The 19,570-nt window shown below is 38.9% G+C and overlaps 1 protein-coding gene across 1 annotated transcript; it reads right to left on the bottom strand.

The window, feature by feature from the left end:
• Nucleotides 1–15,193: 15,193 nt before the first annotated feature.
• Nucleotides 15,194–17,803, bottom strand: LOC104433136 (transcription factor DIVARICATA). Its single transcript, XM_010045792.3, has 2 exons — nucleotides 16,459–17,803; nucleotides 15,194–15,972 (listed from the first exon to the last, which is right to left on the bottom strand). Exons 1-2 carry the CDS (start codon nucleotides 16,899–16,901, stop codon nucleotides 15,333–15,335), a joined length of 1,083 nt encoding a protein of 360 aa, XP_010044094.2. The 5' UTR covers nucleotides 16,902–17,803; the 3' UTR covers nucleotides 15,194–15,332.
• Between the last annotated feature and the right edge of the window lie 1,767 nt (nucleotides 17,804–19,570).

Consider the following 19,570-nt stretch of genomic DNA (forward strand, 5'->3'; position numbering starts at 1 on the left):
GTGAAATGAGCAAATTAGCCCAAGCCCATTGTTTTTTTAAATCAATTATCTTGTGAAAAATTGAAATTTAATGCAAGATTCTGATGATTGTTTTGAAGATTGAGAAAACCGCATTGCAATCTCATATTTATCAATAGGCAATAAAATCATTAGAGATATTCAAGAGATAAGGAAAATAAGAAGATTTTGGGTGATCGGGAGGTTATAGATTATCTTTGTGTATATTGAAAAAACGAGATAAAATATTCTACGAAGATTACCTATTTTCACTTATAAAAAGCAATCGGGTAGGTGGAGATGTAGAGCTTCTTTTAAAAAAATTCAGAAAAAGTGAAAGGGGAGAGAAGCCATCCATGGAGGTTAAAAGGAAAGAAGAGAAAAAGAAAAAAGCAAAAAGCTTCTGCAGAAAAGCGAAGGAAGAGGGAGAGTGACGTGTGAGAGAGAGAGAGAGAGGATAAAAGTAAAGGGGTGATTTGACCCCTACTGTTCATTATCATCCCCAAATCGCTGCCCCTCCTCTGCAACTTCCATCCGCGAGGCTTCCGCCACCGTGCCGCGCCGAGCCTTGCCCCTGCTCCGCTCCCTGACGAACCACCGACCGCTGCACCCGCACCGCTATCTCGCCAGTCGCCGGAGCTCTCCATCGCCCGCGAGCTCGCTGCTCCGCCAGCAAGTCCTGAACAGAACGCTAGCCCCCTGCGGAGACGCCGTCCGACTTGTCCGCCGCGCCTCCTCCTCAGCCGTGACGCAGCCCCTACCGGATCGACGCCTGCACGCCGGTGCTCTGTTCTTGCCACCGCCTCGGCCCCACCGGACGCCGAGCCGACGCCCTGCAGCGCCCCCGTTCGCGAAGCTACCACCGATTCACCTCCTCGCCGATCGCTTGCTGCTGTTTTCCTCTCGCCGGAGCTCTGACGATCATCCGCTCACGCCGGCGACTCCTCACCGGACCGGCCACCACGTGCTGCCTTGCTCAGAAGAAAAGGAAAAACAACAGAAAAAGCAAAATCAATTAGGTTGTTTTTTTATTTTTCATTTATTTTACTTTATTTTGTTTATATTCTTTAGTTATTTACTTAATTGGATCCCAATGTTCACTTTATGAATCTTGTAGGCATTATCCGCAAGTGTTATCCCTAAACTTATTGTAATTATTAATTTGACCCGTAAGATGTCGGGTTATTTTTTTTAATTACATTAATTTTTGGGGTTTGTTGATAGTTTTTAAGTACTAAATCAATATAATTATTAATTTGATCCATAAGAATTTGGATCAGATTTTTAGTTATTTTGAACTCTTTGTCGTGATAATTAGGGTTAAGATAATCGTTAATTTAACCTGTGAGACAACAAGTTGTTTTTTTTTTTGATTATTTTGATCCTTTATTTGATTGCATATGTTGATTGTTTAGATTTACTGCTTAGTTGATAATGACTTGTTTTAGAGAATCACTAAAAAAATCTAAAAAAAAATATTTGAATTAGGATTCAGTTTGTTTTAGAATATTTCTTGTTATCTTGCATAGCTAGGATAGGGATTTTAGTTCGAAAAATATAAAAAATGCATTAATTTAGGATTTTAGTTGCATGTTTAATTACGTGGCAATTTTAAAATTTGAATTTTAAATAAAAAATAAAAGATAAAAAATCTCATGTATATGTCATGTAGAATTAGGGCTTGCTCCGCACGTCATTGCATATTAGATCAATTACATGTTAGATTAAGATAATATCTTAGTTTAAATTAGGGTTTAATGTGACTTAATCCTTAGTTTAAATTAGATAGAATTTTAATCTAGCTAGATCATTTTCGCATTTTTAAATAGAAATATCAAATGCACGTCATTTAGTTTTTATTAGGTTCATTAGAACTTTCTCGTCATTAGACTAAATCATTTAATAAATGTCTCATGACATATAACTCGCGTGCTAAATTATATGCGGCATGTCATCTTAGTTTAAATAATTTTGTATGTCATTGCATCGCATTGCATGTCATTAGAATTAGGTCATTTAGATTGCATTTAATTATTGCATTTCTTCATGTCATATAGTTTAGGTCATGCTGCAATGTCATATTAGATTATTAACATGCATTGCATAAGTCATGATTTTCATTAAATAAAGTGAAAACAAAAATTGAAATTGCATGTTAATTAGAAATCATATCTAGGGCTGCTGATGTGAATTCTGATTTAACAATGCAGATGCTTTCGTTGCTCCTAGGTATGTTTTGCAATATTTAATTGCTTTCTTGAATGTTAAATTGGTGGTATGCGCACATGTATGATCACCTCACATGTTAGGAAGTTAAATCAATTCAATTGTCAAACATTTTTTTAAAAATGAAATAAAAAGGTACCGAAATGGCACTAAGATAGTCTAGTGTAACCAAGTCCCCGAACTCATAAATCTCTGATTCGTAGGAGTAAAGTAAATCTCCCGTTATTAATCGACCTACCATAAAATAGATTAGTGGCGACTCCTGATTAAAAATCATTTGCATGTTAAGAATTTAAACCTAAGTCGCGATTTGGTATGGGCTTGGGAGAGCCCGAGTTAAGTCTAGGCTTAACAATCCATTAGCCAAACCATAGGTGGTCCAAACCCCGAAAATCTGGTCGCGACAATCATCAACATATAATGATATGATCACAAATAGATCTATGGATCTTTTGATATATATATAATGATCCTCATATATCATTGTAAAATCATATGCCATTATGGTATTATGAAATCGTATATACCATTGTCTTAACGACTGCTTAAGGCCATATATCGACCTCCAAAGTCGACATACATTTTCTTCTTAGCCTTTCACTATGAAACCAGCAGGTTGTTCCATATATATTTCTTCCTCTAATTCTCCATTGAGGAAAGCAGTCTTTACATCCATTTGATGTAACTTAAGATCCATACTAGCCACCATTGCTAGAATAATGCGAATCGAGATAAATCTCACTACAGGAGAAAACATATTTTCATAATCAATTCATTCCTGTTGATTATACCCCTTCGCCACAAGGCGAGCCGTATGCCTTTCTATCGAGCCATCAGCCTTTCGCTTTATTTTGAGAATCCACTTGTTCCCAATAGCTCTGCTTCCTTTTGGAAGATCAACCAGTTCCCAGACTTCGTTTGATTTCATTGACTCCATCTCCTCTTTCATTGCATAAATCCATTTTTCCTTACTAGGGCCATTCAGAGCCTCATTAATATTTCTTGGCTCATCCTCATCTTGTGGAGCAACCATAAAAGTTTCCCCTTCAATGTCAAAAACTTCGACGGGGAATACTTTGGCGACTTGTTCGCTATATGGGAGATTGTACACTTAGCACATCATTCCCCATTATGCTCGCACTCGGATTAGATAATGATAATATCATCTCATCATGTGGTTGTAATTGAGAATGAGTTGAATTCAATTCATCACTTCTCATATTATTCCCACTTGGATGAACTCCATTAATATCATTATCTTGATCTAAGGTTTCAAATAGGGGTAATCTTCCCCAACCCTTTTTAGGAAATTCATCCACTAAGAATGTGACATCCCGTGATTCAAATTCAGTTATACTCCCACTTTCCTGCTCACCTACGAACACATACCCTTTCGAGTGTTTGGAGTATCTCATTAAAATACTTTTCTTTCCTTTAGGACTCAATTTCCCAAACTTGTGAGAGGACTCATGAGTATAGGCAGCACAACCCCATGGCTTAAGAAAACTTAAGTCCGGTTTTCTACCTGTCCATAACTCATATGGAGTGAAACTAACTGATTTGGAAGGCACCCAGTTAAGTATATAGGCAGCAGTTAACAACGCATCATTCCAAAAAGTGATATGTAAGTTAGCATGCGCCATCATGGACCTAACCATTTCCAGTAGGGTTCTGTTTCTTCTCTCTACAACACCATTTTGTTGAGGAGTATATGAAATAGACAACTGTATTTCTATTCATTTTCATCACATTATTTTCTGAGCTCATCACATAAATATTCTCGACCTCGATCGGATCTCAATACTTTTTTTTTTTTTGTCTAATTGATTTTCAACTAAGTTCATAAACCTTTTGAAATAACATAATGCTTCAAATTTATGAGAAATCAAATAGACATATCCGAATCGAGTATAATCATCTATAAAAAGTGATGAAATAAACAGCCCCATGCCTTTTTCTCACATTCATTGAACCACAAATATCATAATGGATTAAATGCAGAGGAAATTCAGCTCTTTATATTTTCCAAATGGTTTCCTTGTCGTTTTCCCTACTAGGCAGTGCTAACATCTGAGCAAATCGACTTTTTCAATGTTGCCCAACAAGCCCTTTTTTGGCTAGTCTATTTATACATTGTTGGCCAATATGACCAAGTTTAACATGCCACACATTCACATCATTCTCACATGAAGTAAAAGACGTGAAACAAGGGAATAACATATTGACATCACCACAGTCAACATTCAGTACAATAAAACCATCCAGAAAGTGACCACATCTATAGTAGTTTGTATCCAAATACAAATCTACATCGCTATTATGGAAGTTCACACATAAAACCAAGCTTAACTAACACCAAAAACAGACACTTAAATTTCGATGAATCTCCGAAGCATATAGATCATCATGTGGGAACAAGGTGCGTCCATCACGCATGTTCAATTGGCAGGTGCCAATCCCTTTAACTTCATCTCTGGAGTTATATCCCACATAGATCCACTTAGTTTCAGTTGGTACTCGTCGGAATTCCACGAAGGATCCTCTATCCTTCACTACATCGTCTGTTGCTCCTGAATCTACAGTCCACAAAGGATTGGATTCAGTCTATAAAGTAGAACTTGACACAAAAGCAAAGTTCTCAAATGTACAAGAGGTGTATACCTTCTTTGGCTCACAACAGTCGCGAGCATAGTGACCTTTCTTGTCACAATTGTAACACCTCACCCTTAACATTTTCTTCACTTGAGGACGTTTTCCTTTCTTGTGTTGGTTAACTCTTGATCTTTTGCAATAAGGACTTGATCCTTTGCTTTCCCACATATTGAATGAATCAATACGTTTGCGCTTAGAGCTCAAAGCCCTTTCTGAGCTAGAACCAGCATTGCAAAAATCTATTTTCAGCTCACATGCCGTTAAGCGGTCCTCTACCAGCTCAAGGTGGCGCACAGCATCCTCAAGATCTTCCATAACATGGTCAAGAGCTTCTAGCGCTTCTTGCTTTTCCAGCACATATTGAATATTCATATTCATATTCAATATTTCACAATTGTTGCCGTTCATATCAGCAATTACGTTCTTAGTTGCTGAAACCATCAATCTGAACACATCAGACATATGTGCACGAATAATTAATGTCTATCATTTATGCATCCACTTTGCACAGACCCATCATATCAATGAATAATTTCAAGTAAGGTTTCAGAATCAAAAGATCACTATGTTTCCAATCATCCTCCAAAAATCCTAACTTAAAACTATCATTAATATGATTGTCATATGCAAAATCAATTCTATGAAGCTACAAAAACTTCTAAACTACCCACAGCTAATTACCCATAGCAACCAGTAATAATAGAAAGTAACAGATAATTGATATCCAATAAAATAATAATGCTTTCAACATAATACAACAATCCATTACACTAAGTAATATACACAGAAGAAAATATCAACATAGAAAAAGATATTCACACTCAATAACATCTCAAACTAATTTAAGAAATAATTAGGGAAAGTCCCTTCTAATCTATCAGTCAAAGTATTTGAGAAAACTGAAGGCACATTTGCCAACCATGGGAAAAATTTTGGAGAGCTCTCATGTCGCCACCAAGGCGCATTCACTCTGCGCCATGTGGTGCTCAATCTAAGGGTTGAAGTTTTGGCCAACTCAATCCTATAGTACTCTCTTACAAAAGCTTCCACTAGCCCCCTGTAATCCGGGACCACGTTGACCTCCCATAGCCGATCTAACACTGCTTGCCATTCAGGTGGAAGAGTGTTAATCAAAGCCGGCACCTTCTCAAAATCCGACATGAGATAACCATTCTAGATGATTTCCTGTATCATCTTTTGACCTTGACCATGTGTGATACTAAATCACCATCAAGCCACCGATAATCAGCTAACTCTTTCATCAGCCTTTTCAGTCTAGCTCTTCCTTCGTCCGTTCTCGGGATTGCAGGTATCCGTGCATTACGCATCATAGTTCCTGCAACAAATGCAGAACTAAAATGAATCACTTTTAATCCACAATAAACAAAATGAAAAATACATAATTTTCCATGATTCATGCAACAAATGCAGAATAAAAAATGGATTACCTCTAATCCACACAGACATTTTTGAAAAAAGAAACAAATCTTTTTTTTTTTTTTTTTTTTTTTTTTTTTTTTTCGGGTCAACGGTCAATAGTCGTCGGTCAACGGGTCAACGGTCAATAGTCGTCGGTCAACGGGTCAACGGGTCAACGGTCAGGTCATTGGATCGGACGGACCGGTCGGGCCGGTCAGACCGGACGGACCGATCGGGCCGGTCGGCCGGTTCGGGCGAACGGACGGCACGTGCCGCGCACGTGCCGGCGTCCGCGGTTTGGGTCGGGTCGCCGACCGGTGACCGCCCCGGCGAAACGTCGTCGTGCTGACATCATCGATGACGTCACCTTAGCGGTTACTGACCGTTAGGTGACGTCAGCACGTGTTGGTCCGCGGACCGGTGCGTGCCGGTTCGCTGGCCGGCGGCGAGCACGTGCAGATTCGCCGACTGGCGCGTGTGCCGCACGGGCTGGGCGAGCCAGCGCTTCCGGGCGTGTCGCGCCCACGCGCAGCGGCTTCCGGCCGCGCGTGTGGGCGCATGCGGCGTCGCCCGGCGGCGCACGACGTATCGCCAGACTCCTCTCAACGTTGCCTTTCTCCCCATGTGTTCAGAAAACGATTTCGACTTACGAAAAGTCAGAAAAATGGCCGAACAATGCTCGGGTGTCGAGATTACTCGCCCCGATCCGTACGGCCGAATTGTTTTTTCGAAAAATCAATCAAAAAACATCAAATAAGTCGGGAAAACGTGAACTAGGGCTCTGATACCAATGTTGGGAATAACGGATCCCCGAAAAACCGGATTCGATACTAAATCGAACCCCTAAATCAATGTGGAAGACAAAGCCCGGGAAAACACGTATCACCGATCGTAAAGCACACCACGGAGTCGAGCGTACCTTGTTAGCCACAGATTAGACACCAACGCCGATAGAGGAAGAAAATCTGGCCTTGTTCGATCCGATGAAGCCTTGAAGGGAAGAAGAAAATGCCATATGCCTTACTGTTTCTTCTTTTTCTTTTTGGAGAGAGAGAGTGCGCAGGAGAGAAGGAGACGTATGTTTTTCCAACCAACTTCATCTCTCTCTCTCTCTCCTCCCTTTTATACCTTCCCCCATCCACGGGCCCTATTCCCGTGGGCCGGGCCTTTTGGGCCCAGCATGGGCGGACGGGCCTTAAGCCCATCACCAATTAAAAACCATCAGGAGGCAATGGCGATAGGTTGTGGCATGGCTTGATAATCGACAGTGACCAGGATAGAATGTCGTAAGGAAAAGAAGGGGAGTTGCTAAGGAGGCAATGGTGATAGGTTGTGGCGATTTCACCGGTAGGAACGATTGAGGGGGGTTGGGACCAGGCATGAGGAGATCGAGCTAGTAAGACGAGGACGGGAAAAAGGATTTGTATGTATGGGTTTTGTGGGATTTTAATTAGGTATGAGAAGATTTACGATTGGGTGGACATGTATTGTAAAGGGCGAACACCATATCTTGTCCCTACAATCATGTTGGAGAAGAAACATGATTGATGAAAAAACAATTAATTGTTATGAAAATCAGAGTCCTATTAAGTGAAGAACATAAAATAAATCACATTTTTGCCTCATGAGGGCGACGGTTTTCAATAGTTGAAGACGTCAAATCCTTTTGAGCCCATAATATCTGAGCCCGTCATACTTGCAACTTGGGAGAGCTAAACTTCTTTGGGCCTCAAGAAAAGTAGAACAACGCAAGAAGCCGAATTAGATATTATCATATTAGAATATGTTTCCAGACCCCGTCATGAGAATGATCTTGCGTTTGAATAAGAAGGAACGCCACATCGATTAGATCATTTTAGTTTTTCAAGTAGAAATTTGATGCGTGGGGGAAAAGGTCGCACGACAGCGTGCAAAAAATGTTCCAAGTAGGGTCATATGTAAAGATTAAAGCTCTAGATTTGTCGATTCATTATATTTGCAAAGTGTTCCATAAATTTTAGGATAGTCAGGTCTCTGCACTGGTGTCTATCGATTATTGAAAAGAATTAAAAAAAATAATAAAAGCATAGAGATTCCGGCACGATAAGGAGAAGTCGAACGCGTAATAAAAACATCTCACACTAGAAAAAATACATGAATGCAATAGACCAGCAGACGAATCCTGCGATATTGGTCAGCATGGATCATTGTGGTATGAGCAATAGCTTAAGCCCTTGTTTTTTGCCCAACTGTGATTGTTTACTATGATAATTGTAAAACAAAATTATAAACTTATTATACAATGGCCAACTTAGTTATAAATCTTTCAGTCGTATCAATATAGTTTTAAATATTTCAATTATGTCAATTTAGTCCAATTTTTTTTTGAAATTTTACCAATTTTGACCTAGACTTATTATATGAATAAGGAAATTTTTTAAATAAAGGTCTGAAGTAGATATTATTTCAAGAAATGGTCTGAAGTAGTTAAATCATCTTAAATAACGCCTTGAAGTAGCTTTGGCTAGCCAATGACTATTTTGGCTATCGAAGAAAGGGTATTTTAGTAAAAAAATTGTAACTATATTTAAAAAAAAATTCTTTCTTATTTTTCCTTTTCCTTTTTTCTTTTTTCATCTTCCCTCCCTTGGCCATCACCACATCTTGTCCTCCGCTGGCCTCAAGCGAGGGCTGCCTTCGCTGGTTTTAGGTGAGGGTGAGGGTTGTCCTTACTGAAGGGGTTGTCCTTGCTTGATCTGGCGAGGAACACACTTGCTCAATGCCAATGGGGGTGACCATCGCTAGATCCAACAAGGGCAATGCTCGCTCACCCAAGCGAGGATGACTATCGCTCAACGCTGGCAAGGGCAGCCTTTGCTTAAGTTTGGTGACCTTCGCCATGGCTAGCGGAGGGAAAAACAGAAAAGAAAAGAAAAAAAAAAAAAAAAAAAATAGAAGACGAAAATGCCTTTTGACTAGAGAAGTTATGCCTTTTTTTTTTTTTTTTTTTTTTTTTTTACATTGATATAGTAACTTTAGACTTTTATTTGAAATAAGTACCATTTCAAGCCCATATATGAAATGATTTAATCACTTCAGACTTTTATTTGAAACAAGATTCATTTTAGCTTTTTATTTAACAAAATAAGAGGACTTCGGGCTCTTATTCTGAATTTTTCCTATGGATAATTGATCGAAAGGACTTCATTGATAAATTGTCAAAATATTTAGAATTGAATTAATAAATTGTCAAAAGGTTCAGGACTAAATTGACATAATTAAAATGTTTAAAACTAAATAGACAATATTGAAAGTTTTATTATCTAATTGGCCGCCATACAATAAGTTTAGAATCTTTTTAGATAATTTTCTCATTGTTTACTTATGCCAAGGAAGGCTGCCTGGATAGTTAAGCCCAAGTAATTTGCCCCCGCCCAAATTTAAATGCCTTGCGTTGAAGTAGATTAGGATGCTCGGGCCTAACCTGAATGGCCTTTTCTTTTTTCCTTTTTTAAAGTTTTTAAAAAATAATTTAAATTTGTAGGTATATTTTCGGTTTCAAAGAATGCTTTTCTATATATATATTGTTTTATTAACTGATTTCTGAGTTTAATAAAGTGTTTCCAATATACCGACCAAAAAAAAAAAAATTCTTTTCAATATAAATAATGTAAATTTCATTTTTTTATTTTTTAAAATTTATATTAGAAAAATTCTGGCCATTTCAGGAGTGAGCGTCTCTGTCTTGAAGGCCCGGACCTGCCCGAAATCCCGACTTGGGCCTATTCGGACGGCTCCGTTTAGGGCTTTCGGGCTTCCGGGCTGTTTTGCTCAATCCTAAGCCCAAGGTCCGTGAGATAGCTTACTAACCTCCCAGAGGAGGGAAGACGCGAACAAAATCTGAGTTGAATGGTCCTATATAGGGTGGTATACACTTGAATCTTGATGAAATTGGAAACCAAATTTGTGTTCTGCTAGTTTCGTTTCTTAATCAATATAAATCTAATTCAATATAAACCAAATCTGTGTTGGTCCTATATAGATAAATCGACCGATTAGTGATTGATGTAACTTGAGCTACCGAAACTTCAAAGTATTTGTGGGATGAAGGCTAGAAAAGAAAAATCATACGGAAAGTCACTGATGCTTGACGTCTCTTTGCCCTTTTTCTTACTTTGAGGATGAAGGGGAAAAAAAACTAGTATCTTGATAAATTCTATGGGAGTCTTAAGAGAATCATAATTACGTGACTAATTTGAGAGGTAACTTGGAGATTGAGCAGCAAGGGCTTTCAAGTCATTTACTTATTTATTTAGCTAAAAAAAAAAAGCTATCTAAAGTATTGGTAAAGAGCATGATGCGACTAGGTAAACTCTAAAGTACTAATTTTAAAAAAATTATAACACTTCAAGATCCGTGTTTGAAACAAACAGCATTCTACGATCTCTCAAGAAAGTCATTCAAAAAAAAAAACTTGCCACCAACAAACAAAATCCCATGACAAGGAATAGCACCTCCAGTACACAACCCAACATACTAAGCACTCACATCAAATCCCATGACAGCATTAATTAGTGCTCTTGTTTGGTATTTCCCAACAGCCACTTTTCACCAAATAACTTTTATAAGAATGTAACCCACTGGGAGTTTTTCATTTTCTTTTGTCTGAAAATGCCAAAGGTTTGGCGCTTCTTATTGGCAAGAAGCATGCCACTTCCTCCAGTTCTCAATTTTTTTTTTTTACTTTTTTAGTCTTGGCATGTTTCTAAAGCCCTTGCCTGAGATTACCGTCAGATTTCTGGGGTCCAACCTCGGAGCTTCACCTAATCACCAACCTTTTCTTTTCGGTCTTTTCCTTGTTCTCTTATTTAATAAAGGAGCATAATGAAATCAACCACATGTTGAAGAGAAATTTAAGAGGAAATGAATATAGAGAATGATCGGTTCTCGAGTAGGTAGATTTCATATAAATAATCTAAAACCTACTTTGTCAAAGATGTAAGGTTAAAGCATTGATGAATTTTCTAGACTTTCTCGATTTAGAACGCTTTTTTTTTTTTTTTCACATATCTAACTTTTCCTTAAACGAAGTTAGAAAAAAAAAAAGCTCAAAAATGACTCTACTCGAGACATGTTAGTTTTTGAGGAGAACCAACGTTTCACAATATAAATTTAGGAATTGAACTAGCGTAGGTCGATTTTCATTTTTTTACCTAGAAACTTATCTAGTTCTTGTATAAATCAGTATCGATCAAGTAAGGCAAGTTCCGTAATTGAACCGGCATGTTTGCTCATTCCTCTAATCATAAATCGTAGGATATGGAAAACAGGCTTGTGGTCCTAAATAAAAACCAAGGAAAAGATTATTAAAATTTAAGTATAAACTAGACAAAAGTGCTTTTGCCTATGCAACTTGCATGGAAAAAGCTGCTCCATTGAGAAAAGGGAAAAGTGGGCGTTTTTGTCATTCACCGGAAAAGAAAAATTTAAAGTTGATGAAACTTTTTTTTTCCCCAAAAATTTGCTCATGTTTGATGGAGAGTTGGTTGTGTAAGTGGGTGGGACCGGAAATAATTTTGTGCAAACAAATGGGGGGTCAGCATCCTTTTCAACCAAGTTTGCAAAAAGCTAGCAATAATCTAGTGCCAAGCAATAGCTACCAGGAAGATGGGGGAAGGGTCGGAATAGCCAGATTTAGAAAGTGAAATTGGTGCTTCTTTGAGGAGTTCAATTTAGTTGATTTCCTTTGAGAATGGCGAATCAATCGGAATACCATCTTTTTTGTTTTTGTCGAACGAAAGATTCCCTTCATTTTTCAAAATAATACTCGAGATGTACATAGAAAGCTTTTAAGCTCTAGTAAATCTCAAATAACTTCTGAACAAAGCAAATGCCATCATGCTAATAACAAAGCACAATGCAACTAAAAACAAACTCTCATCCTTTAAGAATAGCTCTCTTATCATAAATATTCGACGGTCGATTACTAGTATTAGTGATTAGCATGCCAAGATCCTCACTCCATTTGCAATCACTTGTGATACGTATCTAGGTTCGACGTCCTTATCACAATCACTGTGTAGAGACACAAAAAAATACATATTAAATACTTATAAGGAATTCCTAGATCTAGACCTAAATATCAGCTCTAATCTCGAAGAGGTTGTGGAGTCATGTTATGTAGGGGTGTGCATGGTCCGGGTGGATGGTTCCTGACCTAGAATCGGGAATCGCCCACTAAGAACCGGTTCCGAAAAATTGGAACCAAGAACTGCCTGCTAGTTGTATGGATCCACCTAGGAACCGGACCACCGGTCTGGTCTAGTTCTTGAGTGGATCCATATAACCGGTCCAATCTCTGCGCCTTCCCCTTTTCGCCCTCCCCACATCTACTTATTTTGGCTCTTTCGACCATGATAATTTTATTCTTCTCAAATACTAGCGTTGCGACAACGGCGGTCGCTACCCTCGCGCCACTTCTGTCCCAACCACCACTACCACCATCTTTGCCACTGCCTCTGCCGTCTCTCGCTTCTCCCTCGGGACTAACAATGAAGAGGACAATGGGGACAATGAGCCATTCTTAGACTTGGAGTTCGCCCTTGTCTCCGAAAATGAGGATGATGGGGGGAGGCCTAAGGAGGGGGAGGAGGAAGAGGGGAGGTAGAAGCGGAATGAGCCCAACAACGAAGAGGATGATAGTGACAGTGAATGCGGAGGTGGCGACGACATGGAGAGAGAGTTCAAGTTCGAGGGGGGAAAAGAGAATCAACTCACTGTTTCGTCGAGTTTGGACTAAGACTCGAAGGGAGATGAGTAAATCCAGAGGTGAATTGGAGAGGAAGAGGGAGCTTGGGGAGATTTTGAACTAAGAGAGACAAGATAGAATAGGAGAGTAGTAAATTGAGATAAGATGGTGATTGGAGTCCTAAATTTTATATTTGCTAATTTCGAATTTTTTAATATTAAAAATTAATATATTATTATAATATAACCGATCTGGTCTAGGTGAGTGGATCCGCCCATAGAATCAGGAACTGGACCGTTACCTACCATTTCCCATAAATTAGAACTAGGAACTGGATCGATTCGCTTGGGAACCATCGGTATCGGGCGTTTCCAATCTAGTTCCAGACAGTCCGGGCGGGTCTCGATTCTTTTGCACACTCCTAGTGTTATGAACATCCTCGTTGGTGGCTGTTGATTGGATGAATGGGTGAACTGATCATCACATTCACCCAAAATTAACCATAGAAATTTATTCACATATACAAACTCACAAAACAAATTAGTAGAGCAAAAAGTAAAATAAAATTAGTAGAGTAGCAAAAAGACAATGAAATCAAAGAAAAGGAAACTCAAGACTAAGTAGGTTTTCAATTTCAAAAACTGAATCTGGGAGCCTATAGGAGAGCTTCAAAAGAGGGAAGAGTTTTTGGAAGGTGAGAATGTTTGTTGAGAGAGAGAGAAAGATTGAAAAGGATGAAACCCCAACTAGAATATCATTTTATAGGCCAACTTTTCGCAACGATCTTAAGCATTTACTCAAGAATTGCTACTTAAGATTTCTTCGCCAGCTTATGATTTCTTTTAAAAAATTTGAGGAAGAAATGTAGGCGTCTACTGAATTTCGATTCATGTGTGATCAATTCGCTATGTGATGTGAAAATGCTTGCGGGTGAATAATGCACGGAATTCATGATGATGGATTCAGTAATACACATTTCCCCATTTTTTTTTCCGAAACAAGTGGGGACCAAGTCTCACTGTGTTCTGCACAAGGACTGTTCAGAGCCAGAGCAGCCCCCATTGGCCATCAGGCAATCAACAAAGCAGCACAGGATTTAGAGAACCGAGACACGACATTATTATAAGCATGTCATGTGGTCCTCTGAAACTTTTTACTAATGATTATTGCTCAGATGACTAACCCAAAAGAGCCTGCACAAAAGATCCAGGTCACCCAATAATCTCTGCCCCCTTTGACATTGTAAATTATTCTTCTCTGTTCTCAACAAAAATCAGTGGGATAAGCCGGTAAAACATTGGAGTGTGGAAACTTGTGACTTTTTCACATAATATTATAACAACAGCTCGTGCTCCCATGAAAAAGGGTAGAGTTTAAGCAACGTTTGCGAGTACTAATCTGTTGAATTTTGTGGACGATGAGCATTTATTCTTACCTTATTCGAGAGAATTTATAATTTTAATGTACAATTACTTTATCTTATTATATAATCAATGTGTTAAAGATTAGAATATTATCTTTTCAAATAGAAGAAGCGGATTATTCATTTTAATTCGCACTTTGCTTGATTTATGGAATTAAATGAACTAGTACACGTATTCGAAACTTTTGAACGAGAAAGTGTAGTTTCATGTCATTGGAATAGTCAAAGTCAATGCTTTTGAATTTAAGTTCGGTCAGCACTTGATGATCTTACTGTGAAAGGGTAAATTCGTCATACACCAGATGGGGGGCGGGCTGGCTTAAGCTCAGGTGAAAGACCAAGAAAATTACCATGCTCTGAGAAAGGAAAAGAGGAAGAGCAGTTTTAAGGTTCTGTTTATAAGATTCGTCTCTAAAGCTATCGGTTTTTTCACAGAATATCGAACTGAACATGCGATGGGACTTACACATTGAATTCTTCTTTTGACCTCTAGCCAGAAAATAAAGCATTAGGGGTGCTAGTTTAGCCAGCATCATTAGCCAAAAGCAATCAGAGTTAGCTTGGTGTAAACGGGGACTGAGTTCGTGTAATCATCCGATTCCTACAACCTGTAACAGAATCTTCCATGGACTGGTGAAACTTTCAGTAGAAAGCTTTCAAAGATCTAGCTTTTACTTTGTTAGTTTTGACTTTTGAGCACACACAAAAGGTTCGATAGCTGGCACCGTGGACAAGCGGATAACCACAAATCGCAATGTTTTGAGGAAATAAGCATCCAGTTATATTCAAGTGGGTTCAGAATCTGGACATCATCAGATGGCAATGGGAACTAAATGCTTTTTTCGGACATTCTCCCCTCACTATGACCTAGAACTTAAGACCTTCTCATCAAATGTATTCACACATAAACCCCTTAAAGACACAGCACTCTTGGATTAGAGACCAGGTGTTGCTGAATGATCCCCATACATCCATTAACCTCCACAAATTTTTGCAAAAATCCCACTGAGGCATTTTCACTGATAGTGCATAGGCTGCATCTGGAAATAAGGATCGAACTGGGCACCGGAAGTCCACCATGAGGAATCTCTGCTCGTGCAACTTGTTCCCGTAGGAAGAAACCCCGCGAAATGGTCCAAAGGCAGCATCAACGCCTACTTGGTCATATGCCGTCGCTAACCCTCCGTTCGACTGGTTGTTCCAGCACAAGATATCTGTGCTCATCTCTTCAATCTTTGGATGATGATCATGTGGCTGTGCTTGCACTGGTAGCTTCGTGATCGTGGAAGAATTGTCAGGTGAGGCGGATTGCCTTTTGACTGGTGAAGGCGGGTCACTATCTGGGAGATGAACCGTTGTGATGTCATGAATGCTGGATCTCCGCTTGTCCTTGCCTCCTGTACCCTGTCTGATGAAGTATTTTTGGGCATGACTGGCGACCTGCGTCGGAGTCCTACTAGTCACGAAGTAGCGCGAGATATTTCTCCAATCCCCTTTCCCGTACTTCTTAAGACCCATCAAAAATTGCCTGCAGGATCATCGCCAGATGCAACATCACAAGCCGCACTTACATTTAATGCTTGAAATATACATGTGGACATGTTAAAAATTTCAGTAAACCAGAGCTCTGTGTATGTCAAATGTGCAATCTTGAAATATTTTACAGGTTTCATGCTAACATCCAGCTACAGCAGAAATATGAAAGGGCTTCACAGCATTTCGGATCCATCCATCTGAAGAGGTTTAACCTGACAGGTGAAAATGCATTCGGAATAACCCTGAGGGATTCAAATCATATGCATTTACGTTCTTGCAAAGTTGGAAAAAGATGCAAACTCGCAAATTAAGTGAAAAGAGCATGATTCAGCAGCTAGAATTTTAGGAGAGATAGTCCAAAACAAGCAGCAACACCAAATTTCAGACTTTGTGACTATCTCCAGACCTTGATTCAATGATTAACAAAGCATATATTTCAATTGAAAAGGCAAAATGATTGTGAAGGCTCAACAGTTACCTGTGCTCTTCTTCAGTCCACGGAACACCTTTCTTTCTCTCCTGATCAGAGGGTTTTGTTGAAGTGCCTCTCTTTCCAACGGTACTGTACAATTGCTTCAACCCATCAGAACCATTGTTACTATTGATCCACTCCAATGTGAAGGAGTTGCCTCCATATCCCGGAATCGGAATAAGCCCGGCTTCGATATCGCTCACATCTTCCTCCAATTCCCTATACTGCTTCATCACGTCGCCCACCGTCTTCCCGGGGATCGAAGCCGCCACTTTCGCCCACCTATCCGGTGTGTCTTTATCGTACACCGCCAACAAGTTCTCGAACCGCTTGTTCTCCTCGGGGGTCCATTTCGTCCCCTTGCTCTCCTGGAACAACCAGTTCGAATTCTGGAGGTACGGTGATAGTATTTCGATTCCCCGATTCATCTCGCGTGAAGCCAAAAGCATCGGGAAAGCAGGAAATTGAGGTGCACAAGGCTACTCAATGTCGCAGACCAATACCGATTCCCTCATTTAGAAAGTTCAAAGAGGGAGAAACAGATATTGGTTAATGCAAGGAGAGAAGCACAGGGGAAGCTTTTAAGAGGAAAAGGAAGATGGGAAATCAAAGGAGCATTTTGAAAGGGAATCTAAGGTCCCCTTTCGCTGTTAAGCATAAATTTGAGAATCTAGAAAAGAGCCAACTTTCCAAAACCCAAGGGAAATTCCAGAAACAAAAGGAAAAAAAAGAAAAAGCGACGCCTCTGTTTTGACTATTGATATCAACCCTAGACTTCCCTATCAGATCCAAAGAGCGCAGTAGGCACGAGAATCATGCAAGAAAGCGAAACCCATATCAGATTTCGCGAGGTGGATTCAAAATGTGATGCCAATTTCAAAACTTGAAGCTTCCAAAGCAAAGTTCAGCAGACGACGTCCTTCTGGACAGAAAACTCAAAAGTTCTGAGAAAAAAACCAGTGGAGAGAAAATCAAGAAAACAGAGAGGACCCAGCAGAGAGAAAGAAACAGCGAGGAAAAGGGTGTGATTATGTAGGGATTGAAGTAAAGTGAGAAAAGTATTGTGCTCCCTCACTTTTTTTTTTTTTCTCTCTTTTCTTTCTTTTTGAAGCTTATTGAGACTCAAAAGCAAAAGCCAAGAACTGAGAGAGCTAACCCACCAGAGGTGAACACAAGAATGCGACCTCCCTTGAGGAGGATCTAGCTATCAACCTCTCAATGGAGCAAGCTCCTGCGAGGGTGCCTAAAGGAGAGAACAGAATTGAGAGGGAGGGAAGGGAAGAGAGAGAAGGCGAAAGAGAGAGGTCAAACATGTTGCATTGTGATTGGTGGGGGATGGTGTGTGGGCGCAGATGCTGAAAACAAAAAGGAAAATAATAAGTTAATGTCGAATTAATTCATATAATAATTGAAAGAGATGCCCAATAAACTGTGACAATCGAAAAGGACATCGTGGGATGGGCCAATTGACAAAGAAGGTACATGTTGGCTCTGTTGGTAAAAGATGAAGGAACCAATTAACAATTTGATCTCGACCGTAGTGAAGGAAAGTGCTGAAGTTTAGGTGAATTAAGACAGAGACAAACTGATATGGCAACACCCCACCCCCCAAAAAAAAAAAAAAAAAGAAGAAAAAAGACAGACAGACAAGTTGAGAAGAGAAATGATTCCAATCACTGAAACTGGAGGAGGAGATGGAAGTGGATGAGGGTTTCGACAATTATTCGATGAACCGGTTTTCATGCTTGTTGGATCGTGAGAAAATAGAGCTCAAAGGGTTGTGATGAGTTTCGAAAATTTTTGAGTTACGACAATTTGAATTTGAATTTGACGAGATGTATACCGTTACTATGCCTCACAAATTGGGAACTGATTCCCAAGGGTCCCGAAAAAGGTTCTAAGGAAGAGAAACGTTAAAGAGAAAAGGGTGGGGTTCATGAGGGCTGCCCACCCCTTTTGATTAATGGTGAAGTGTGAAGCATCTAAAAATTGGAGAATTCATATTTTCATTTGTTTTGGTTAGAATAATGAACAAAATAAACATGAGAGGAGTGTCAAGATCGAGCTTAGGACTCACACTATAATTAGGATTAGCAATATTGGACACAACCCGTTCAACACAGCGAGACAAAACATCAAATAGTGAGAGAAAATCCGATTATAATATAACACACTACATTCAACTCTATTGACAAGAATTAAGATGTTTGCATCGTAATTCACTTATTTTAATATCTAAAATCGAAATAATGGTATTTTTTTGTCGAAAAATAATGGTATTTTCTATTAATTGAAGTTAACATGCATTTGAAACAAGATAATCACGAAACGTTAATAGGAATTGTCAACCTTAACTCTAATTAGCCACTTGAACTACACCCCAATTGATAGCCAAACAAAAAAAAAAATGGTTAATATCTTGAAAAATATCAAACTGGTAGATTTATGATAAATTTACTTAAAAATAATTTTTTGATCACGAAAAATTTCAAAGTGGTAAACTTGTGACAAATTTACTCCACATGATCACAAAAAACCCAAACTAATATACTTATGACAATTTTATCCTAAACAAATTTGTTCAACAATAAAAAATCTTAAACGGTATATTTATGACATTAAAAATGGTACAATGTTTAAAATTCCAAACTGATATATCAGTTAACTGTCATGTAGTATTCAATTCAGTAATTTGATAGTAAATTTCAACGAAAATTAATAAAGGGTAAATTTATCATAAGTGTATTAGTTTGGGATAAATTTGTCAAATATATATCAGTTTGTGATTTTTGGCAATAAAAAAATTAGTTTGGGATAAATTTTTCACAGATATACTATTTTGAGATTTTTTAGGATATTAACCAAAAAAAAAAAAAAAACATAGAATTCCCACCACTGCTTGGCCCTATTCTTCCTCAGGAATCTGTGAGAGCTTCTCGGTCATGATCCTTTCTCATCGATCAGGGGCCCAGCGCATCTTAAATTCAACTGAGAACTTATAGGCCTTCAGAGAGGAAACGACAACTTGAGCTTTCGATCAAAAGATGTAATTAGTGGTTGGTTTGATCCACTAATTAACTCTGACAAAGTTGACTATGAAAATGATGCCCTCCACAAA

This window comes from Eucalyptus grandis, chromosome 1, assembly GCF_016545825.1.
Source record: "Eucalyptus grandis isolate ANBG69807.140 chromosome 1, ASM1654582v1, whole genome shotgun sequence".
NCBI lineage: Eukaryota > Viridiplantae > Streptophyta > Magnoliopsida > Myrtales > Myrtaceae > Eucalyptus > Eucalyptus grandis.

Excerpts from the sequence above, each read along its gene's own strand:
- LOC104433136 (XM_010045792.3), bottom strand. The coding sequence starts at position 16,901 with ATGCTTTTGGCTTCACGCGAGATGAATCGGGGAATCGAAATACTATCA. Across the intron at positions 15,973-16,458 it reads TGGACTGAAGAAGAGCACAG|GCAATTTTTGATGGGTCTTA; the intron begins GTAACTGTTGAG and ends ATGATCCTGCAG.